Source organism: Terrapene carolina, unplaced genomic scaffold (assembly GCF_002925995.2).
Source record: "Terrapene carolina triunguis isolate 2854851 unplaced genomic scaffold, T_m_triunguis-2.0 Scaffold33356, whole genome shotgun sequence".
Classification (NCBI taxonomy): domain Eukaryota; kingdom Metazoa; phylum Chordata; order Testudines; family Emydidae; genus Terrapene; species Terrapene triunguis.
In genome coordinates this window covers 1,464,479-1,489,524 of record NW_020697707.1, presented here as the reverse complement: position 1 = coordinate 1,489,524, position 25,046 = coordinate 1,464,479, and the positions used below count along the sequence as shown (strand labels likewise).

Below are 25,046 nucleotides of genomic sequence, written 5' to 3'. Positions count from 1 at the left end.
AGACAGAGAGGAGGCAATAGAATTGCTGGGAGACTGGCGGACTGGGGGTCCCCTGGGCCTGGGTCAGAAGTTGGGCATAGAGAGCTCTCCGTTATGAGGAGACGAAGTTTTCTCTCTCTGTTTTTTCTGGCTCCGAATTTCAGTGCCAGACAGAACTTCCACTTCTGGGTGATGAGTAATACCACTAGGAAACAGATGCAGCAGTAGTGCCCGTCGCTTACTGGGATTGCCTCCCGGCACAACAGACCATGTGTGAAACCGGGAGAACCAGGCATAAGCTCCCAGTGCACAAGAACTACCTTATCTACTAACCAATATCTATCTAAATATATATAAGAATATATTTTTTTGACTAGGAAGCTAAAGCTACTACTACTTACTAACTAATTACACTATCGCTAAGAACTACTACAAATAGCTACTAGAATAAGAAATGAAGACAAAGTTGAGGAACCTCAATGGGGACAACTGCCAGAGCTCCGTCTCAGGCTGAGGCGGTTGAGAAGGAACTGAGGGCAGTTCGCCTGTGCAGTGCTATATAACAAGGCACAAGGTGACTAGCAGGCATGCACAGGCCGAATAGACACAGCTATGAGAAATCTCTGATCAAAGGCTCAGGGGGGCGCTAGCACACCTACGGCAGAGCACCCATAGAGACGCTACTTGAAGAAGAATCCATAGGTTCTGAGGCTATTTAGAAGAGATGGTGAGTGACAATAAACTTTTACTTCTAAAGCATGTCAAATAAAATCTCAATCACAATCTCTTTCTAGAAGGTTTTTAATAAACTAAGGTAAACAAGACAACTTCATGCACTACACTGTTACCCAAGAACCTCAGTTTACAAATATTCTTCAGAAATGAGTCATCGGGAGAGTAATTTTCATTAACTTTTGGAGCACCACGTATGAGTATATTCATTTGGGTTACCCTTCCCCACTGCCTCTTTCCTTCTGCCTCTCCATAACTAAACAAGATCCCTGACAAATCAGGCACGAGTTTGCAACGTGCTAAGGAGGAAAAGTGTAATATGTCTGTGCTATATACGTATATGTATGCAAAGGCCTCAAGGTACACAGGAGGATGGCAGTAGCCCCTCTCTATGGGTATGTCTACAAGCTGTGTTGCAGTAGCATAGACACTACAGCAACGGAAGGGGCTGTCACTGTAATGAATCCATCTCTTCGAGAGGCGGTAGCTAGGTTGACAGCCAGGTTGCGACCTCACTACATTGCACAGAGCATGACATTTTTCACAGCCATGAACAAGGTAGCTAGATCGACCTACGTTTTAGGTGTAGCCAAGCCCTACGTGGCTCTGATAAGAGCACAGCTGGAATAATGTACTTAAACTCGACTACTTCTACTCAAAACCAAGCCTTAGGGCTTGTCTACATGGACACTAAGTCTGCAGCAAGCTGAAGTGTAAATCTACCCTGTACTAGTGTGCTGCACACTAAGTACCTGTCTGGCCGCTGCAGCTGCGCACTAACAATTGCCTAGCGTTTCTGATCTACCCTGCTTTGAAACAGGGGTCGATCAGTGTGCATTAGACTAGGGAACTGTTAGGGCATGGCAGTAGTGACCAGACGGACAGTATGTGACACACTAATGAGGGGTAAATTAACTCCCCAGCTTGCTGTGGACTAAGGGCTGGTCTACACTTAAAACTTAGGTTGACCTTGATACGTTGCTCAGGGATGTGAAAAATTTCACATAGGGTTGCCAGATGTCCAGTTTTTGACCGAAACACCCAATTGAAAAGGGCCCCTGGTGGCTCCGGTCAGTCCCGTTAAAAGTCCAGTTGGCAGGCTCCCTACCCAGCTCCAGGGAAGCTGCAACATGTTCCTCCAGCTCCTAGGTGCAGGGGCAGCCACGGGGGCGCCGCACTCTCCCCCTCCCTGCGCACCGGCTCCGCAGCTCCCACTGGCTGGGAACCGTGGCCAACAGGAACTGCAGGGGCAGCACCTCTGGGTCAGGAGCTTTGAAATGAGGAAGGAAGGGGAGGTTCTGTCCTCAGAGAGGTGTGATCTGCCCTGATCATCTCAATGGGATGTTAACTCAACAAACTAGTGGTGATGATAGTTTAAATGTCAGAATTTTTAATTTTCTCTGCTGATCATTTCTACTTACCACAGAAAAGATGTCCACAGTTTGTTTCAATGGGAAACGTAGCCTGCTGTAAACAGACTGGACAGGACATGTCAGTATAGAAACGATGTCTATCACCAGCAGATGCATCCTGTTGGGACAAAAAAGAGAGACAAATTGTTCAGGAATTAACTTCAATTTAGAAGACCACTTGAGTTTTAAAAAACCCAGAATATATTCTCTACTTGCTAGAAGTCAGACACAGATGACTCAAACTTAAAACTAAATAAGAGCAGGAATAGAATAATATTTAAATAGAAAAATTAATTCAGTAAGCAGGTGCTTGTGTAACAAGCACATTATTTTCTTCCATCTGTTCTATATAGCATACACTTCAATCTAATTAAGGACAATGAAAATAAAACCTTGTGATCCTATATTTAACAAACAGAACCCTTTATTTTAGGTGCACTGAAGTGTGAGTGATGCTCAAAAAAACTAGCTTCCAATTCACTACTCACAAAAGCCTGTCTATACTAGGCAAGAGGCAATGCATCAGCGTTAGCTATAAGAAGAAATTTTGGCCCGGGCCCTATTGTAGAAGCAGCCTATGTACCTCTTCATGACAAGCTCAGACGGTGGATAGTTAACTTTGAAGTTTAACAATTCCAGCATGTTGGAATTGGCTAATCCTTGGATTCCTTCCATGGTTCTGTCACAGGCATCCCAGTCTAGACTCTCCTGTTCCCATATGTGTCAGGGAAGGGGCCAATGCCTTTAGCTGGCTTGAGTGGCTCATCAACCCAGCTCACTGGGCCTTGGCTGCTGTGCTATTTTCTAGGAAGCTTAGCTTGTTAGTCTAAATGCTTCTGGTCCCTGCTCCATAGCTGCAAATTGGACTCCACATTTGACTTCCTGACCCCCTACTGCCAGGCTCTATGTTACTGTGCAGGGAGCATGCACTGTAATCTAACTTACGTTCCCTTGTGGGGAAACTTGGAACTGTCCTGTTCTCAGGGCCAGCTCTAGGTTTTTTGTCGCCCCAAGCTCCGAGAGTGTAACTGCCCAAGCAAGCAAGCAAAAAAAGAATGGCCAGAAAACTGCCCCTGGAATTGTGCCGCCCTAAGCACGTGCTTGCTTTGCTGGTGCCTAGAGCCGGTCCTGCCTGTGCTTCTTTAAGGCTCTTCTGAAAGAGATTATGGATTCCAGTTTGAGAAACAGGGGGATAGATCTGACAGGCCCTTTCAAATTTATCTATGACCTAAAATTGAAAGGGGTTATCATGATATCCATACAAGAAATTTGTCACTTCATCAATAGCTAAAGTTAGTTTTGATAAGTCTATCTGCAGCGAATGGAGTTTATGCAATGGACATGAACACATTTTCTTTTTCTAGAATGACCTGTTTCAGAATTTTTTTAAACTTTAGCAGTAAAGGAGCAACAGATCTACACCACACATTATTACACAGATGGACATTTCCAACATCTAGTACGGTACCTGGTCTGTTTGAAGCTGCTGCCGAAGTGCCCTCACTAGCTCTTGGTTGTCTGGATGAATGTTCTGGTGCTCATTTCTGTGAGAGGGGAAAAAAGTGAAAGAACAATGACTGTCAGAACACAGAAAAACAAAGTTTTAAAAACAAAGTGATTTAAAAAATAAAACTTGAAACTGAGGGGGAAAAAATCATTCACTCTCAGTGTAATGGATTTTTAAGAAAATTCCAGCGTAATTAAGGAAACTGCATGATTGATATGTTTCAAAAGGTTTCACTGATATTCTAAGCCATGTGGCACTGTGACGTTTCATCAAAGGAAAACACTCTTCTTATGACCAATCATCAAGAACAGCTTTGGCTGAAAATTATCAGTTTTAATAAATGAAAACAAAATCATTATTGTGTAAAAAATCAAGTTACTTGTAAATATATGTTAGTTAACTCAGAAATAAGAGTTATAATATTTTTTTTCTTTCCATTGGTAAGTCCTTTGTTGCTGGAAACAATTATGACAATTGTTTTTTCCTTCGCTTGGCCCCGTCCCCCAGAGCAGGCTGTGGCTGCACTGCCCGGCCCGCCGGAGCACGCTGCGGCCGTGCCGCCCGGCCCGCTGGAACATGCTGTGGCCACGCCACTCGGTCAGCCTGTCGGAGCAGGCTGAGGTCGCGCTGCCCATCCTGAGGCCGCGCTGCCCAGCCTGCCGGAGCAGCTCCAGCCAGGCCAGAGACATCCTCTCCTGCCCCTCCCCAGATAAGGTGGGAAGGGATGGGATGGGGAGAATGTGGGGGTCCCGGGCTAGGGGTGGGGTCATGTGGGGGGTGGTCACAGGGGTTACTCCCCTGACTCCCAGCTTCTCCCCCACAAAAAATTTCCCCACCAGTTGCTGTCCCGGCCTGTCAGGGTAAGCAGCTGGCGCACCGGGACCCTTTGTTTACTTAGGTTTACCTCCGTGCCTGCGGATGCTCGAGGTAAACAAACCATCTTGGCCCACCGGCGGCTTATACTGATGGCCCAGGAGCCAAAGTTTGCTGACCTCTGAATTATAGGGTCGGCTTATGAACGGGTTATACAAATTTTCCATTTTTACTTATCCATCTTGGAGGGGTCGGCTTAAAAACGAACCAGCTTATGCTTGAGTATATACAATACTTAAAAGGAGAATCAGAAGAAAGGGCTGCACTGAGGACTGATGAGAAATGGGAGGAGATAAACATTCATCACTTTTTCCCAGACTTGAGCAGGCCACATGGAAATCTTTCTGTATCAATGTGGTGTCATTAAGCTCAGCTAAAAATCTTCTACAAGAGATAACAGAATTTTCAGAATTATATTGAGTATTGTTGAAGTTGCAAAGAAGTTCCATTATGAGTCCGTTTTCATTTGCTCTGTATTTTCTAAAACATTTACCTTTTGGGATGAAACTGCAGTGTTTGGTGTTTACTCAAAGGTGAATTTTTTTTTGAAAGTTTGAGCAAAATTCTGTGTGTGTGTGTTTGTTTTTTTTAAAGTTTGGCCATGTTGAAAAACAACACACATTTCCCATTTTAGTAGTACCTTTGCTTGGTTTTGGAAAAAGATGAAAAATTAAAGCAAACTAAAATCTAAGCAACTGAAATATTGCTAGTGAGCATGCTACATGGGAATCTGCTAAGATTTTTAGCTGAGCCTAACAAAGAGCTACTCCATCTCTGACACCTTAGTGCACCGTCACCCTGCCGAGGTGCCTGGCAGAACTGCTGTTCTCCCCGCACAATGGGCTGGAAGGGACAGGACTATTGTCCTAGGATACTCCTGGGGAATTCTGCACCACTGCGCAATGCAGAATCTTGCAGAAATTAATATTGTGTGTGCAGAATTACCTTTCCCCCACAGAAATGGGGTTAGCTGCTAGCCGCCACTAGGGGCCACTGGACTCAGCAGAACCTAACTTGCACGTAGAAGACACTGTCCGTGAGAGGAGGGGGAGCTGGAGGGTTCCCGGCAGCTGCAGTTCCCAGCGTACCTTGAGGGAAGGAGAGGGCGGCGCAGGAAACTTCCTGCAAGCCTGGGACCGAGCATCAGGCTGTTTCTCCCTCTGGATCCCTGGGCTCTGGCAGGGAGGGAGCAAGTGTCTGGGCAAAGGGGTGTCCCACAGCTGGGCTCTGGGGAGGAGGGGTTGTGGGTGTCTGGCCCCCCGGCTGGGCTCTGGGGGAGGATGGGATGCAGGTATCTGGGCTGGGGAGCCCCTGCGGTTGGGCTCTGGGAAAGAGGTTTTCTGGGTGTCTGGCTCCCTGGCTGGGCTCTGGAGGGGGCAGGGGGGAAGGGAAAGAGAAACAGGAACTGGGTTGTTAGAGAGGTTTCTTTAACTCTCTACTCCTGGGGGAATTTGTGTGTGTCTCTGTATTGTTACAGACATACTTGCTGACAGGTATTTTGAAATAAATTATCAAAATAATTGAATCTGGCATGATTATGTAGCTAAATAGGAGCTCCCAGTGTGACTCTTGACAAAAGTGCTAACATGTTCTGGGACATATAAACAGGGCAACCTTAAGTGGGAGTAGAGATTACTTTACCTCTATATTTGTTACTGGTGTGACTGCTGCTGTAATACTGTGTCCAGTTCTGATGCCAACAATTCAAGAAGGATGTTGATAAATTGGAGAAGATTCACAGAAGAGCCAAGAGAATGATTAAAGGATTAGAGAACCTGCCTTATCGTGATAGACTCAAAGAGCGCGGTCTTATTAGGTTAACAAAGAGAAGGTTGAGGGTGACATGATTACAATCTATAAATATCTACATGGGGAACAAATATTTAATAATGGACTCTTCAATCCAGCAGAGAACCAATAGCTGGAAGTTGAAGCTAGACAAATTCAGACTGGAAATAAGGCATACATTTTTAACAGCGAGGGTAATTAACCATTAAATCAATTTATTAAGGGTTGTGGTGGATTCTCCATCATTGACCATTTTTAAATCAAGATTGGCTGTTTTTCCTAAATATCTGCTATAGGAATTATTTTGAGGAAGTTCTATGGCCTGTGTTCACAGGAGATCAGACTAGACGATCACAATGGTGTCTTCTGGGCTTGAAATCTATGAATTGTTTACAACATAATTATACACCCAAATTTTTTTCCAGGAAATACTCATTCTGGAACTCTAATTTTTATTTATATTTCTTTAAAGTGGACATTTCCCCAATGGCTCTATGAACTTTTGCAGTTTTGCATACCTGACTTTGCAATTTTAGCATCTTATTAGTGTAGTTTTTAGCATTTAACAGCTTATGTATTCTTTCAGAAATAAATGAAAATGGCTTGCAGAGTACTTGCATGCTTGGCGATACACAATAATGTACAGTTTTACAACATTAGATATACATATATAGCCTATTGTCCCTTTTACACAAGGTTCTCAGTGAATGAGAAAAAGGACATTCACTGTGCAATGTCCACAGAAAATACATCAAGAGCTCCTGAGGAGCCTGCTTTGTTCACAGCATGCCTTATAAGAGGACAGGAAAAATCATGTCTATTATATTGGAATAGACAAGAAATTATATGTGACTATGTAATTAAAGCCTGTTATAATGTATGCATACAAGGAAGCAGAGCGAAGATTAGATGTGCAATCTTTACTTTGAAATTTCTTGAATTTTGAGTGCTTCACCACACAACAGCTTTAACCTTATTTTATTTGTTTAAAAAAAATCCCCATAACCTGGAATGATTCAGTAGCCACCACCAAATGTCATGACTCACAAAATGAAGTGTGGTCTAAATGAGGTAAGAGCTCCTGCTTCATTCAACATGCACTTCCTCCAATGAAAATGAGACAATGCTCATACGGAATCTAATTTACCTATATGGTAACACTGTAATCTCCCCTGTTAAAAAGTAAGTCTCCTTGTAGGTTTCACCTCTTTTGGAAACACTGATGTACGCAATGACTAGATAACGAAGATACTGGAAAGCAGGTTAGATAAGCCATGAGGGACAATTAGGTAGTTTCTGATATAATATTCTAGATTGTTCGGCTCCTTTTAACTTGTTAGATGAGCTAAGATTTCACCATCTCAGCTCTGTCTATTGTGACAACTAACTCTCAGCTTTTAGAGAGGATGGCTGCAAGCTGACTAATTTGTCAAGATTTAGTTACTTATAAAGGCAAACTGACTTAACAAAAGTGTCATTATAATGATGGAATTAAATACTGCAACTCTTGGAAGATTTTAATTTTTTTATCTTTTACTGTTAATAGCTTCTTCTTCAACAGCTCAGACTTTGAATTCATGCATTGATTCTGAACTGTGATTTGTTTTTCTTTAATAAAAAGGGGAAAATCACCACGTCCCTCAAGTTCAATAGACCCTCCCCTTCACATTCCACTTCACATTCCATTTCTGCTCTCAAGGTCCCACTCAAACACACTGTTGCTCCCCATCCTGTACCGCTTCCTAGTGTCTGCTGTTCTTCCCTGGCACCCCTTTTTAACAGTCATGAACCCCACTCCACGCTTCCCAGTCTCCTCTTTCCCATTCTATACTTGCCACATGCCCGTACCCAGTTTTAAATATTTTAAAATAAAATCTCTAAAACTGGATAGGTGCATGAGACAGAGGTATGGATGAGAAGGAGACTGTGGGGAGGGGAATAGATGCAGGGTATGGCAACATGGAGGGGTATGGTGTTGAGACACACGTGAAAGAATATGAGGCTCATGCTCCCCCTCCCCTCCAGTGTTTGGTGGATAAGGAGAGTGGTACCCAAGAGGTTTACAGATTTAGGTGGGGACAATGCTGGAGTCTGGGTAAGGGAGTCAGGGTGCCTACTTTCCTTCAAGCTCAGGACCTGAATCAGCCAAGGATGCTGCTTAATGAAATGCATCCTAGAATACTCAAGGAGCTGACTGAGGAGATATTTGAGCCATTAGCAATTATCTTTGAAAAGTCATGGAAGACAGGAGAGATTCCAGAAAACCAGAAAAGGGGAAATTTAGTGCCTATCTATAAAAAAGGAAATAAGGACAATAAGGAAATAAGCTTAACTTCTGTACCCGGAAAGATAATGGAGCAAATAATGAAGCAAACATCTAGAAAATAATAAGATAAGTAATAATCAGCATGGATTTGTGAAGAACAAATCGTGTCAAATCAACCTTATAGCTTTCTTTGACAGGGTAACAAGCCTTGTGGATGGGGGGAAGCGGCAGACATGGTATAACTTAACTTTAGTAAGGCTTTTGATACTGTCTCACATGACCTTCTCATAAACAAACTAAGGCAATGCAACCTAGATGGAGCTACTATGAGGTGGGTGCATAACTGGTTGGAAAACCGTTCCCAGAGGTTCACAGTCATACTGGAATGGCACAATGAGTGGGATCCCGCAGGGATCAGTTCTGGGTCCAGTTCTGTTCAATATCTTCATCAATGATTTAGATAATGGTATAGAGAGTACACTTACAAAGTTTGCGGACAATACCAAGCTGGGAGGGGTTGCAAGTGCTTTGGAGGATAGGATTAAAATTCAAAATGATCTGGACAAACTGGAGAAATGGTTTGAAGTAAATAGGAGGAAATTCAATAAGGACAAATGCAAAGTACTCCACTTAGGAAGGAACAACCAGTTGCACATATACAAAATGGGAAAAGACTGCCTAGGAAGGAGTACTGCAGAAAGGGATCTGGGGGTCAGAGTGGACCACAAGCTAAATATAAGTCAACAGTGTAATGCTGTTGAAAAAAAAAAAACCACCATCATTCTGGGATGTATTAGCAGGAGTGTTGTAAGCAAGACATGAGAAGTAATTCTTCCACTCTACTCCACGCTGATTAGGCCTCAACTGGAGTATTGTGTCCAGTTCTGGGTGCCACATTTCAGGAAAGATGTAGACAAATTGGAGAAAGTCCAGAGAAGAGCAACAAAAATTATTAAAGGTCTAGAAAACATGACCTATGAGGGAAGATTGAAAAAATTGGGTTTGTTTAGTCTGGAAAAGAGAAGACTGAGAGGGGACATAACAGTTTTCAAATACATAAAAGGTTGTTACAAGGAGGAGGGAGAAAAATTGTTTTTCTTATGTAACCTCTGAGGATAGGACAAGAAACAATGGGCTTAAATTGCAGGAAGGAAGGTTTAGGCTGGACATTAGGAAAAGCTTCCTAACTGTCGGGGTGGTTAAGCACTGGAATAAATTGCCTAGGGAGGTTGTGGAATCTCGATCATTGGAGATTTTGAAGAGCAGGTTGGATAAACACCTGTCTGGGATGGTCTAGATAATACTTAGTCTTGCCAGGAGTCCCTTCCAGTTCTATGATTCACCCTTTAAAGAGTTATGCTGTCTTAAAGACAACCTTAAGCACAGAAGCTCTATGTTTCAATCCAGTTTGCTTCTCCAGCAAATAACCATTTAGGACATGAAGGCAGATCCAGTGTGTGCGTTCTGTACGTAGCCCTTTGCTCTGTACAAGGTATCAAGCTGACTAGCTCCCTTACCCAGGCCATCAGCAACCCTCATCGTAGCCATGTATCCCTGAAGCTCCAACTCCAAGCAAACTCTGCCTGCTCCAATATTGCTCATCAAAACCCCTTATTCTATGCATGCCTCCTTATGCTTTCGTTCTTCTTTCCTCCTCCATACTTCTATTACCTTCCTTTTTAAAGTTAAAAACATTTCCAAATTAAACTTATCAAAATGTTTAATTTATTAAATATAAACCTTTTAGGTGTTAAACATTTAAATATTTGTTTATATGTAGGACTTCTGATTTTAGGTTTTAACCAATAAACACTGAAAAAACACCCAGTAAGCACACAAAAAATAAATAAAAATGGTGTTTATCCAGTAAATACAGGAAATAGATACTTGTCTCTAAGGGCTTATCCCCAATGAAGCAGTAATGAGGACCACGGGGGTGAGACTTTTAAATCACACTAATGAGCCGCACATGAATTGGTCCACGTAGACCCTGCTGGTGCACACTAAATATTCCCTAGTGCGCTTTAATGTAGTGCTGTTTGAAACAGTACTATGTGAAAGCGCACTAAGGAATATTACAAAAATAATACTAATTACAGTATATACTACTGCAATGAGTAATGTATATACTGCAATATACATTACTCATTACAGTATACATAAAGACAAATCCCAGAAAACCCGCCTCCCCCCCAATTTGGGACATCTACATAAAACTCAAAAATTGCTAAAAATAAACCCTGAAAAATGAAATTAAAAAAATTCCCCAAACAGAAGCCGTATTTATAGGTTTATACATTTAATTTATAAAACTAAAAACTTAAATAGGGCAAGTCACAGAAGAGGCCAGAGGGACTGGGAAAAAGGAAACTGAGGAGACATAGGATGAAGACAAGAGAGTGTCTTTCAGGGGTCTGAGGAGCAAGAGCTAATCTTTGCAGGAGGGACACAGAGCTAAAATGCACCCATCTTCTAGAATTCCTTTGATACAGGAGACTGTAGAGTGCCTGTTCTGCCCCATGTGCTACTTCTGAACTGCAGAACTGCTTCTAAGCCCCACCATCTAGTCTACTCCCTTAGTTCTTCCAGGTTCCTCTAAGGCATGCTCCATAGGTGTCCCTACCTCTAGCTCGGCCCCTCGGACAGCTTCCCTTGCCAGCATGCACATATTTTCATGCAGAATTCAATGATGGAAATCCAGTGCACGATGAAGTTTATTTAAAATTCTTCTCCTACATTTCCCTGGCTGTGAAATATCTGCTATGTTCAAATGTCTACAAACCTGCATAATGGCATGCAATCTGAAGCGTAGACAATTAATTTGCTGAAGAATCAATAACAACTTCATTACTTTGAATAGAGCAATTTTGAAAATCCAGATACATTTTGATTACCCGGCACATAAAATTCTTTAATCCTAAACCTATAGATACTTTTTTTCAAAAAAATCTCCTCCTATCCTATAGTATTTGAAACATATTTATAAACCAACTACTTACAAACAAATCAGTCAATCCATTCAAAAGTTTAAGGGAATTAAAACTAGGATTTATAACAGAAGTGTAACTGCAACCTTAACTACAGAGTCACTATTAACATCTCCATAATAGCAAGTGATTGTGATATTAGCTATGCAGGCCATGAATTTAGTAATTTCTATTCTCAGGAAATGTTGGACCATATTCAGTTTGACCAGCTGAAGATCCGGAAAAGAGTTTGGCATCATCCCTGGAAAACTTGTCATTTCATTATGGTTATGGACTAAACATCAAAGTGTGTCAAGCAATCTTCAATTAAACAACAAGATATCTAGACTGGGATGTCAACAATTTATTTCAACAGCATGGAACCATAATTACTTTGCACCTTAATGCAACTACTCAATTTAATAGAAAAAGTTAAAACTTCACAGTAATGTTGGAATGCATGTATTGATCAATTCCTATCAACATTGTCTCACCTTAAAAGCATATACACCAGAGCAGCAATGAAAGTGAAACTGAGCACAACAGCCACCAATACCTGGTCACTTATTCCTTCTATAACCGAATCATTATCTAGTTTCAAACTCTGAACTTCTGCTTGTTGACTGGCCATTTCAGGTCTAAAAGGTAAAAAGAACATATATATAAATATATGTATGCACATATATACACACACACAATTCTTGAAGCTATATATAATTTATTGCTTGGAATATATACCAAAAAAAGCGAAGTGGGAAAAAGAAGTTGAATTTGACCATATATACACAGCTTGTTGTAGGGGTTTGAACTAATACCATTATAATACCAGCAAAAGTTTTAAATGATTGGCTGCTGCCTGAAGTGTTAAAATGAAACAAGATTTTTTTTGAATCTGCCAGATATACTACCTGGGGATCCTCGATAGGAAAGACTGCTTGATTTGACACACGTTCCAAATACAGCCTATCTACATCGAGTATGCATCCACGGTCTGGAGTGCCAGGGGTTCTCAAACTTTTTCATAGTGTAGACCACATTGTAACAGTCTTTTGGACCATCCCCTATCTATGGCAACTACAGGTGGGATTTTCCTAAGCGATAAATGTTAGCCTAATGTTGCTACTATTGAAGTCAATGGGAGTTTTGGAGAAAGCCACCCTATAGCATTTCCTTACACAAAAGAATATTTAAGAAGTATTAACGGGGGATGGGGGAGGAGATAATCATGCCTCCTACTCTTGCTCTTCACTGTATCTGCCCTTCCTACATGTTCTATTTCCATCTGCTAGAAACGTGGAGATTTAGCATAGCACACCCAGCCCCTTTCCTCAGACAAACAGCAAGTGCTCCTCAGAGCAGTTTGGAAGTCTCTGGGCTAAGCCTTGAAGGAAGAGGTCATTTTCAGATTACTTCTTGTTCTAACCCAGGGGTCGGCAACTTTTCAGAAGTGCTGTGCGGAGTCCTCATTTATTCACTCTGATTTAAGGTTTTGCGTGCCAGTCATACATTTAAATGTTTTTAGAAGGTCTCTTTCTAACAACTAAACTATTGTTGTATGTAAAGTAAATAAGGTTTTTAAAATGTTTAAGAAGCTTCATTTAAAATTAAATTAAAATGCAGAGCCCCCCGGACCAATGGCCAGGCCCCGGGCAGTATGAGTGCCACTGAAAATCAGCACGCATGCCATAGGCTGCCTACCCCTGTTCTAACCCTTAACATTTGTTTTTTTGTTAACTTCATATTGGCAAAGATCAGAGTGACTTGTCTTCTAGAGATAATGTTGGCTAAACTACAGCAGGAGAGGTAAACGAAATAAAATTGGCTGCAACCAGCTGTTAAACCGCTCCTGTGGCAATCAAGAAGGGCTCTGAACCACAGCTGTGAACATTATGAAACCAACCAGAGAAAATGAAGCTGGCTTTGGGAAAGGAGTGACATGTTTTCAAAATATCATGCTGGAGCTGTGTTCCATCACAATTAAAGTTTTAAAAATATTTTTTCCTTAATGATAAATATGGACTCTTGGAGACAAAATCTGAGACTAATCTAAATTTGTATAATTTATATAATCTTCTACCTCTCTCTCCACCCCCTCTCAGTACACACACCACCATTTTAGGACTCCCTGATATCTTCTTATACAATAAATCATTTCAGAATTTGGCCCTTAATGTTTGAAAAATGCCAGCGAGGAAGTTATTAATTAGCCCTAACTACACATTAAATGGAAAGAAAGAACACCAAAGTCATGGAGATTAGCGTACACCAGTAATGATATGATTTCACTTAGAGGAAAGCATACCCATTATTCTGGCAAAATTTCCACCAGTCTACTATTGATAGTCTCAAAAAACATCTTTTCACCAAAACTCAACGTGGACCATGAAGGTCTGGGTCTTCCATCAGTGTGGGGAATTTACACGCTAGTCTCCATTATATTTGTGGGAGCTACCTACTTCAGTTTCTGCGCAGCAGTGAAGAAAGAGAAGCCAATGCATTCTGCCATCCCAGTAAGTGGATGAGTGATGATATTTTTAAGGACTGTAAGAATGGGGAAAAACTTACCCAGAACAAAGGGTCGATTCCTTTCAATGTTCCTATATACTGGCCTTCCACAGTGAAAAACCAAATGGAACAAAGCATACATGAAGTAAGTGAAATGACCGGGGTAAGTCGACCTAAGTTATGCTACTCCAGCTACGTGAATAACGTAGCTGGAGTCAACGTAGCTTAGGTCAACTTACTACAGTGTCTTCACCGTGCTGCGTCGATGGAAGACACTCTCCAGTCGACTTCCCTTACTCTTCTCGGAGAGCTGGAGTACCAGAGTCAACTGGAGAGCGCTCTGCCATTGATTTAGTGGGTCTTCAGCAATGCCGATCTCCCCTTAGTGAAAACAAGCTCTCAGTAGTCCTAAAATATGCCTCAACCTGAACAGAGACCATTACTTCTGTAACTATGGTTGTAACAGTCCCCCAGCTCTGCTTGGCACTGGTGAGGCCTCAGCTGGAGGAGCGTAACCAGTTCTGAACAGCACACTTCAAGAAAGTTGTGGACAAACTGGAAAGACTCCAGAGGAGAGCAACAAACATGATAAAAGATTTAGAAAATCAGACCTATGAGGAAAGGTTAAAAAAACTGGGTATGCTTAGTCTTGAGAAAAGAAGACTAAGGGGACCTGATAAGAGTCTTCAAATATGTTATGGGCTGCTGTAAAGAGAATGGTGATCAATTGTTCTCCATGTTCACTGAAGATCGGACAAGAAGTTGCAAGAAGATAGGACAAGAGTTGCAGTCTCTGCACTGACAGAAATTTAGGTGAAATATTAGGAAAAACTTTCTAATAAGTAGTACAGGTAAGCACTGGACTAGGCTTCCAAAGCAGGTTGTGGAATCGCTATCATTGGAGGTTTTTAAGAACAGGTTAGACAAACACCTGTCAGGGATGGTCTAAATATACTTGATCCTGCCTCAGTGCAGGGGGAATGGATAAGATGACCCTTTGAAGTCCTTCTACCCCTATATTTCTATGATTCTATAATTTGCACTCATCATAGTTTTTCCCAAACAACTGTGCCACAGTCTGTTTAAATTTTTACAGAACATCTTTTCCAATGGTACCAAACCAGGACTCCTGAGAATCACAACTAAAGTAAAGTTAGAATTCACACAATAGACTTCACATATATTAATATATAAAAAAACCTCAGGTCTTTCTTTATGGACAGGTCCAGGTCCTGTGTCCTACCCCACTTTAATACTTTCAGCAGACTATGGTGCCTTAGGCTTAATTCTCTTGCAGCCCCAACCACCATTTGATAATGATTTTAGGACAGGAATGATAAAGAGGGACAGTACTGGTCAAGGGAATATGTGGGAAGTTATACTAGTATAAGGTAGGGTGTGAATTTAAAACTCTATAGTTATAGCAGTATAATGCCCTGTGTGGACACTCTTATTCCAGTATGAGTGCCTTTTTTCAGTTTAACTTAACTCTTTCAAAGCAACATAAGCTAAATCAGAAAAAGGCACTCTTACACCAAAATAAGAATGTCCACATGGGGAGTTATACCAGAATAAAGTACAGTGATATAACAATACTGGTGTAATTTTATCTGTATAACTTCCTGTGTAGACAAACCCTGAGGCTGCAGTGCTAAGAAAGTCTTTCAAGCACCAATGCCTTGGGGCTGAGGGACTGGGCTCCCCTCTCTGCTGTCTGTCTTCTTAGCAGTTATACACACACTGTGTTTCTGAAAAATCATCTGCTGGAAATGGAGGGGTGAACTTGATGGTCCATAGCATGGGACAGGTTATACTCAATGTCTCCTCCTTGGGTCACATTTCCCTTCCTCTCCACAAATCATAAAGGAGTTCAGATGTGTTCCCCCTACACAGAATATGGTACTTGTACTGATGATCAGCTTCTCTGGATGGGATACCATGTAGCTGTTAAATAATATTAAGAACAAATTCACCAGGAGATTCTAGTACTGGATCTGGACCAAGATCTTTCTATACTGATTTGTTGCAATTGCTGACTGGAAGTGAAGCAAGAATTATACTTGGTATCATAAAAATTGCCATAATGGGCCAGACCAATGATCCATTTAGCCCAATATCCTGTCTTCCTACACTGGTCAATGCTAGATGCTTCAAAGGGAATGAATCATTTGAAGCATAGTATAGTTGGAATTATGTTTTCCAATGTGCATTACTTTGCATTTATCAACTTTGAATTTCATCTGCCATTTTGCTGCCCAGTCACCCAGTTTTGTGAGATCCCTTTGTAACTCTTGGCAATCTGCTTTGGACTTAACTATCTTGAATAATTTTGTATCCTCTGCAAACTTTTCGACCTCACTGTTTACCCCCTTTTCCAGATCATTTATGAATATGTTGAACAGCACTGGTCCCAGTATAGATCTCTGGGGGACCCTGCTATTTACCTCTCCCTTCTGAAAATTAACTATTTATTCCTACCCTTTGTTTCCTGTCTTTTTATCAGATCACCCTTGTCCACATGTTTGTTGACCCCCTCAAAGAATTCTAATAGATTAGGGAGGCATAATTTCCCTTTATAAAAGCTGTGTTGACTCTTTCCCAACAAATCATGATAATCTATGTGTCTGATAATTCTGTTCTTTACTATAAGTTAGTCTTACCAGACTGTAACTACCAGAATCACCTCTGGAGCCTCTTAAAAACTGGTGTCACATTAGCCATCCTCCAGTCATCTGGTACAGATGTTGATTTAAGTGATAGGTTACACACCACACTTAGTAGTTCTGCAACTTCATGTTTAAGTTTCTTGAGAACTCTTGGGGGAATACCATCTGGTCCTGCTGACTTACTACTGTTTAGTTTATCAGTTTGTTCCAGAACCTTCTCTACTGACATTCTAGGCTGGGACAGATCCTCAGATTTGTCACCTAAAAATGGTTCAAGTGTGGGAATGTCCCTCACATCCTCTGCAATGAAGACCAATGCAAAGAACGAATTTAGATTCTCCACAATGCCCTTGTCTTCCTTGAGTGCTCCTTTAGTCCAGTGGCTCCACTAGTTGTTTGGCAGGCTTCCTGCTTCTGATGTACTTAAATTTGTTGCTGTTAGTTTTTGAGTCTTTTGCTAGACGCTCCTTAAATTCCTCAAATGAGACCAACTACCCAAGAAGCCAAGTCAGAGATTTTATCTTTGGACGGGGTGTGCTAATGTTTGGAATGTCTGACACTACCTTTTTCCATCTCTCTTCTGAAATAAAGATTCTCTTTGATGATAACTTAAGATGCTGAAGTTTTGTGTCGGTTGTAATTGGTCTGTTCACTTGTTTGCTCAAGCCATGTTTCTGAAGGCTTTTAGAAATGGCTTGTGGGCCCAGTGTAACATGATGAAGTAAACCTGACAGGGCAGACATGTATCCCTTTCACTTGAAAGAAGGGATGATACTTGAAAGGAGTCAGTTGTGAACACTCATGAACAAGTTATGAGTCCAAAAGGGAGTACTCTATATAAAATGCTGCTTCTTAGAGCAGAAGCTGAAGTATATCTGGATAATTCTCCCCAAACACATCTTCAGTAGACCTTCAGGAATTTTATTTTCATATTCTAAGCTTTGGGAAGATAACTCTGTAATGAAGGATTTCAGTATTTCTCCCTGTAATATTGATTTCCTTATGGAGTTAATAAGAGACACAAGATCTGAAATAGGGTGTATGCTATTGTTTCTTTGTACCACAAAGATTCTTGTGACCTTTTCAAATCTCTCTCTCTTCCCCTCCATGGAACTGGTTCTATTGTTCTAATACGTAAGAGATGGGCTAATTCATATTTCATCTTCTGATGTGACGGAGGGTCTTGTGGATAGCACTGGTTTATTTTAATTTACTTTGGGGAAAGGATAAACTTATCCCTGTGATAATGAGTGAGTTCTATTATATGTCCACCCCTGATTTTCTCAAGCACCCATTTTTTGAGATGACTCACTCCTGGATGAGGCCCCCTCTACTCCAGTAGAAGGGCTGGGATATGTCCAGACTTGGGAAACCAAAAATCAAGGGAAATTTTGTGGGTTGGATGATTTCCCAGAGAATCCCAGCCTTGATCTTCCAACTCTGAGGAAAGGCAGCAACGGCCTCTGCCTAATGTGTAATATCTATGCTGGAAGCTGGAAGAGCAGTGACTACAAAGGGAACACCTGCTAAAATAAGATGGTTTGAATAGAGACACTTCATTGGAAGAAGGGAGAAACTTATTCCCCTTGTGTAAAGCCTCAATGACTGCTTTGTCTCTATGCTTCCCAAAGAGCTTATCAGCAAGATATTTGGAAGGATATCAGATGTTAACCTGCCATTCCAATTTCTTCAAGTGGTGTCATAGGTGCTTTGGGCCATGTCTTTGGAAGTTTTGAACATACAGGAAATCAGAGTCAGGTGGAACAGCAGCCCTGAAAACGTTGCTAAGGAAATCAAGTTTAAAGTAGTTTTATGTAGGATTTACTTTGCCTTTTTTGTGTATGTCTGTATGCTCGCAATGGCCTTTCAGTCGAGCACAGATCTGCTCCCAATAAGACTGCAGCCAGTACTCACAGGGCTAAGGTGGCTGTATCCAAGTTTAGTCTGAGCAATTAACTTATTCTTTTGTCTATGGGTTTGTCAGGAACACTCTCTCAGATGGTATGACTATGCCCTTTACTAAGGAGGCTACAGCAAGCTTAACCTTAGGCAGAGTAATGAAGATCTTTTAGTCTTTATATACAAGTGACTCTTAATGGGGAATCCCCACTCTATCTTAATCACACCTTCATAAACCAGGTGAGAAGAATTACACAGCTGTTCAATTTTGCAAGGTTTTGGTTGTTAATTTTCTGGAAACATAAGCACCTGAGAAATTAGAGCCCCTATTTGTGCATAATTCTTGGAACCTTAGTTGAGAACATGAGGTATCTGGCTCAAAGGCCCAGCTTTAGATATTTCTCCTTCTCTTTTAAGAATCTAGAGAGGAGAGTCACTCATGAGAAGCTTTAAAACTTTCTGCTATCTCTAACACCAGTCCCTGGGCGAAAACCCAGAGAGAAAAATTAGGGTGTGTGTGAAAGGACCCAAGCGAAAAGGACAGTCTGCAGACATGTATCCTTGTATCCTGCATATGTCCTTAAGAAAACAGTAGCCATTCTGTGACCTGCTGTGGGACCCCGAGAAGCTGGAAGAAGAGAGGAGGTAAGTCCATCTCACAAGGAAAAGGATCTGAATTATTTCACTCCATGCTCCCTGCTGCTGTGTCTGGGCTGAGCAGGGACCAATTGCACAGAATGAGGGTTTAGCTGCAGCCACTAGTAGCTACATGGCATCAAAAAGGTGGCATCTTTCACGGTAGCTGTGGCCTTGCAGGTAAAACAGCTTGTGGGATGGGCTTGTTTTACAGCCTTCTCAACAACTTCAGCATGGACCTTGCCTACATGTTGGCCGGGAGGCAGGCTTTTCTTCATCCTGGTTGCTACAGGGGAAATCATTCCTTCTCCCAAGATTCAGGAGACTCCAGTGAAACTTTCCGGCTTGCTCTACAAGCTGTGGGATTCAGGGGAAGCAGCAGGGAGGCTTTGAAAATCTTAACCCCTAGTTCCATGCCACTGATTCTGGCAGGTGTCAGGGAAGGAAGCTTCACTGAGGCATGCTCAACTGTCTTGCTGTGGAGCTTGGTTTCTGTGGCCTGCTGTCCATCTGCCATTTCTCAGAGGGGAGGAGAGATTACGTCCTTCAGACCCTCTTCTGAAAGCCAAAAGGTTTTCTAAGTTCAGCAGTTTTGAGCCTCAAAGTCTTGAAGCCACTGAAGAAACAGTGATGTTTAGTTAAGAACACTTCAACAATCTTGTGAAAGCTCTGCTGCAAAGGGAGACTTGAATTCTGCTGTATGTACTGCTTGGAGGGCAAAAAATACTGGGGAGATCTTCCGGAGGGGCATCCCTAAAGCCAAGCTCAGAGCAAAGATCTTGGTTGCCTCCAGTTGCCATACAGAAGGGGTTTGCCCATTGTGAAGACTTGCTGACACAAAGGGAACCGAGAAACATCCATTCCTAAACTCCACATGGTCCAAGTTAAAACTGACATGTTGTTTGGAGGTGAGGTATGTATCTTATGGGAGATAGATGTGGGTAAGGATTAGGGGTATGTAGGAGACTGAATTAAATTTGGATTTCTGTCTCCCTACTTATTTATTTTTACTGAAGTGTCTCAGGACTCTCCTAGAGAATCAGCAATGAGTTGACATAAGTAAATAAGGTTTGTATTCAACTACTTTATGAAATTCTTGCCGTGCTCCATTATTTATGCAAATTATTATTTTTTTTTAATTATATTTACCTAACCTTTTCAGCTTAACATTTTTAGTTGAATCAACCTAACTGCAAGATCATGTGTTTTTCAGATGCCAAATAATCCATTTAAAAGACATTCTTTCTTCTCTGTGTTAAAAATTTGAGCTCATTGTTTCTTTATGATGTATAAAGGAGGATAGAAAGAGTTTTTTAATTTGTTCCTTCTCTTTTATACCGCAAATTCAGTTCTTCTTTATGCTAGTTTTCATGGAAGACTATGGATGACTGGTAAAATATATTTATAAGAAAGTGAAATATTAATTCAGAGGAGAGGTAACTTTTACTCAGACTTTTAAGAACTTGTTTTTTCTTGACATCCATCCAACTGAATAATCAGTTGGGAAACTCTCTCTTTAACAAAGATTCATTCCCACACTGCCTTTCAGTTAAGAAATGAGAAAGCTCACAATCCTCCAGCAAAATCAACTTACAAAAGACAAAAAAAAAAAAAGAAAACAAAAACGAGCAATTGTTTTTTTAAAATAGCAAAAAATGTCAGTCCCTCTTTAAACATCAAAAAAGAAGCAAAAAGGACACTAATCAGATTTTTAATTGCCAGTCCTCTTTAATCTCCTGGTGTTTCTAATACAAAATATCAGGGCTCTTCAGTGTGAAAAAAAGAAAGAATTACCTTATCTTTTGCACTGTGACCCAACTATGTCACAACTGGTTTTATCAGGACTTGGTTAAATAGCAGAGAAGCAGATACCAGATGCATTTGCATCTGGAGTCTCAAAGACTATGGAATGGAACTATACACAGACAGATTGGTAGGGACTGGGGGTGGTAGAAGGTATAAAGAAATGTAATTTACCTGGGCAAAATTGTCATTTCAAGTTACCATCTCAGGCACAAATTCTTGCCTGCTCTTTATCATGGTGACTCAGATTGATGATAGTAAAACTAATGATAATTTACTCTCTTGTCAACAAAGAATTATTTGCCGTAGGCAAGTAGAATTTTTCAAGGCTGATTTAATTACTGTCAGGCTAAAAATTCACATTGGTCACAAGTTATCTACTTAATCTCTATTGCTTCTTTCCCAATAAAGGAATATCACAAATAACAGCATCTTAAATTACAACAGTGGCTTTTATTCTTGGAAGCGCACACACAGAGGACATTGAAATTTAAGGGCACAAAGGGGCATGTTAATGCAGATGTATTACCTCATCATGCTTCTGAACTGCCAGCTAACAACACAAATACTATCAAGATTCTGTTTCATGTGGCACAGTTAGAACAATCCCACATATCATCATTTAGAAGGACACTAAAAATGAACCAGTGCTTGCCATAGTATATGAAATAATTCTTGCTGGCTAGCCAGACCAGAATATTCATGATTTTCTACATTTTCCATATATTTGAATGCCTCTTACTTATCTGCTGGGGATGTCTTATCTGCTATTATACTCACAAGAGAGATTACAAAGATCTTAGACACAAGGGTCACATAGGTATAGGAAAAATGAAGGACCTTATTATGGCTCTAGGTGGTCTAGAAATGACAAATTGAGATGGCATGAAAAACGAGTAACCAAGAAATTAGGAGGTCACATACATCTGTGGACTTTCAGGGCACAGTACAAGGCTCATCGGTTTGCTCAAATCCCTTACTTAAAGATGGATTTGAATTGAGAGTGTCCTTTTAAGGATTTGTTGAGGGTGAATAAGGGGAAATTATTCACCTGAAATTCTGTTTCTCAGAAGACAATATTCTGACAGGATTCTTGCTCCTTGGCTTTTGCTTCTTAGTGTGAGACTGGTGGAATACCCTTGGCTCTTAAACAATTTACGTAAGTGAGGGCAGCAGTAGCAGGGCATAGCACAAGCCCAGGCCCCTACTGGCTGTTGCATGCCAACTCCTGCTGGTATAAATGCTGTCCTCTAAAAGTGCAGTCAGTGTCTTTGGTTTCAAAGGAGATGAAGCTCCCAGGATAAGCCAAAGCAAAATGATTTATCATGACTAAAAAATACATCCCAAAGAAAAATGTACCAGGATAATGGAAAGATTGACTAATCCAAAAAAGAACTGGACATTAACTCTTGTTGTCCTCATAATAGGATTAAAAAATAAACAAGAGTTTTGGAAGGAATATAATCCTACAGGGTTTATCTAAACGGTAAATGGAACGAAAATAAGGTTCAAGTCACAACTATAATTACTTATCAGTGCAAGTGTGTGCACTTTTATTTTCTATTTATACATAATTTAAGTCATTTTTTATGGACAGTAGGGCACTTTTTCCAAAATAAGAATATGCACATATGGACTTGCACTGATATAATTAAAGATGTGACCTACAACTGATGTAGTTATTTTGGTTCCTTTTACTATGTAGACAAGCCCTCAAACTTTGGGGGTATAAACTACCCTTTAAATATTGGGGGACAGGTGGAAACTTTACTTGGTGCCAGATTATCCCACATCTTCCTACTGCAAGGTTTCTTCCTGTGAAGCACTGGTCACTGTCAAAAGTAGGATACTAGACAGACCATTGGTCTGATCCAGTCAGACAATTTCTATGCTCCCTTTGTCCGCTTCATGCAGAATTCCAGGGACCTTTCAACAATTAATGCATAGATGAGCACGTGGGCATAGGAGAAACACTAGCAGGACAGAACTCCAGCACTACCTTGCAGAGGAATCTCAGAGGAGACTCTAGCATACCTATTGCTTGTATAATCTGGTGTCAGACAGATCAATCATTAGGACCTGAAACTTACTTGACAAGCTGGTATCACTACTACCAAAGGAATTTCCATGTTAGAGATTAAAATTTACAGAAATAAATTATTTAAAAGGAACTTTCATCAGCTTGTCAAAACTACATTAAGACTGCATGACATAGGGGGCTTTTTAATAGGAAGTTTTAAAAGTATCAAACCTTGCATGAATCTGATGCCAAGGGGCTGCAGAGACACTGGTCTATCTTCCAATAGTTCATGATATGTCAATAAACTGCCTAATATCCCTGGCTCACACTTTGCCACTTCCTTCATGGCGAACATTCTTTAAGAGCTGAGGAAGTGCTGCTGCTATCAAGTCTAGGAGCTAAAAGCTACGAGCAAGAATTCTGGCAAATGGCATCTTTAGAGAATGGAGGGTTGTCAACCGATGCTGTCTATATCATAGGCAGTAGGATTTGTTGATTTTGATTATGTAAACATGATGAGATGTTTGCATACAAGGCACGTGTTTACATATTTAAGTAAAAATAATATAAATAAGCTTAAATATTAAAGACTATTTTGTTAATTTTTATTATACTTAATAAAAACTGCAGATAGTCAAACTAAAAGGAGGAAGGACAACATCTGAAACAGACAAGCAAGGAGAGCAATTTTTAAAATAAAAGTACTTTATTAATTGCCAAGATAAATTCTGTGGGAAGAATAAAACAAAAGAATACTGTTTATTCGGACGGTGTGTTGTTAAGTGATCAAGCAGTGAGTATTAATAGGCTCAACATTACTGGGTAATTATTTTAGAGGTACAGCTACAATACTTCTGACATTACAGTATTAAATAAGTCATCTCAGCTGGTGCAATCAAATCTATACCCAGCACTTTTGGTGTCACTGACAGCCATGCTGTCACCATGATCCATGTGAAACACTCACTCAAGGGATGAGCAACTGTTCTTAGAGCCTCTACCAGTCTCAGATCCCCACTGACCCCTGAACTCAGTGTACTTGTGAAAGAGACCTTTACAGTCTTGGTAGCTTTTCCAGTAAAGTGGAAATTTTCCCCAAAAGCTGAGGTTCTTCAGCTCTGCAAGAGCAGTTTTACTGGGAAAGTGTCCTTTGCTTCCATGTAAAAACTCTTAGGACTGACAATTCCATATACTTACCTGCTGAAGCAGGTCTTTGGGAAGTCTGAGGTCAGTAGTCTCTGGAAAACATCTTTTCCTAAAGGAGAAAGAAGAAAGTAGGTATTACTCTCCTGCTGGGGGAGAGATACTTCAGAGGGTGAAAATGTTGCAGGGTACAAACACCCCTTCCTCTCCAAGAAGAGTTTCAAAGGCACTTACCTCTCAGGGATTCAAACTGAATCTCTGAGGGAAGATACTACAGAACTAAAACATTTTGTTAGAACAGAAAGACACCTCTCTCATTGTATGGGTGAAACTCCGCAGATAGCTTGCAGCAGACAGACAAAACCAGTTTCAGTCCAATTCCTAGCTAACAGGGCATCCACATCGCATAAGCCATCGTAACTGACATCCTTGTTGGCTACCTCAGCAGACAGGCCAAGGATTCAACTGGTTACTGAGACTGAACTTCCCACTCACCCCTCTACATACTGCCCCCATGCCCCACCCAGTGCAGAGTTGAAGTATGTTGGGTAGACAGGGTGGGGAAGAACTCAGTCACTGCCTGTATATTACCTATTCTGTGGGTAAACAGGAATTCAATGTGGATAAACAAGACTTTATCAAGAAGATATAAAGCAATTTTAAGAATGAGAAAAATATCTGACAAATTCCTCCTTTAAAAAGCATGTGCACAAACCTCTTAGGATACAAAATCCAATCCTGTTCTTAAAAAAGGTAAATTTTATTAAAAACAAAAAGGAAGAAAATATATTTGAAAACTCAGGCTATTGCTAGATTTAAAAAAACCCACTTACAAAAATGAAGCATCAAGA

The 25,046-nt window shown here is 40.8% G+C and overlaps 1 protein-coding gene across 2 annotated transcripts in view; it reads right to left on the bottom strand.

Moving 5' to 3' along the window:
- Positions 1-24,303, bottom strand: part of LOC112114281 (E3 ubiquitin-protein ligase RNF170) — a 39,033-nt gene extending 14,730 nt beyond the window's left edge. The window contains exons 1-3 of one of the 2 annotated variants that reach the window (XM_024210926.2): positions 24,250-24,303; positions 3,592-3,667; positions 2,133-2,241 (exon numbers count right to left, since the gene is read on the bottom strand). In XM_024210926.2, the coding sequence (XP_024066694.1) occupies positions 2,133-2,202 (70 nt within the window). In that variant the 5' untranslated portion in view covers positions 2,203-2,241; positions 3,592-3,667; positions 24,250-24,303. Of the gene's footprint in view, positions 1-2,132; positions 2,242-3,591; positions 3,668-12,017; positions 12,155-24,249 lie in introns of those variants that run through there. The other variant, XM_026663325.1, reaches the window with a different exon arrangement.
- Positions 24,304-25,046: the final 743 nt, after the last annotated feature.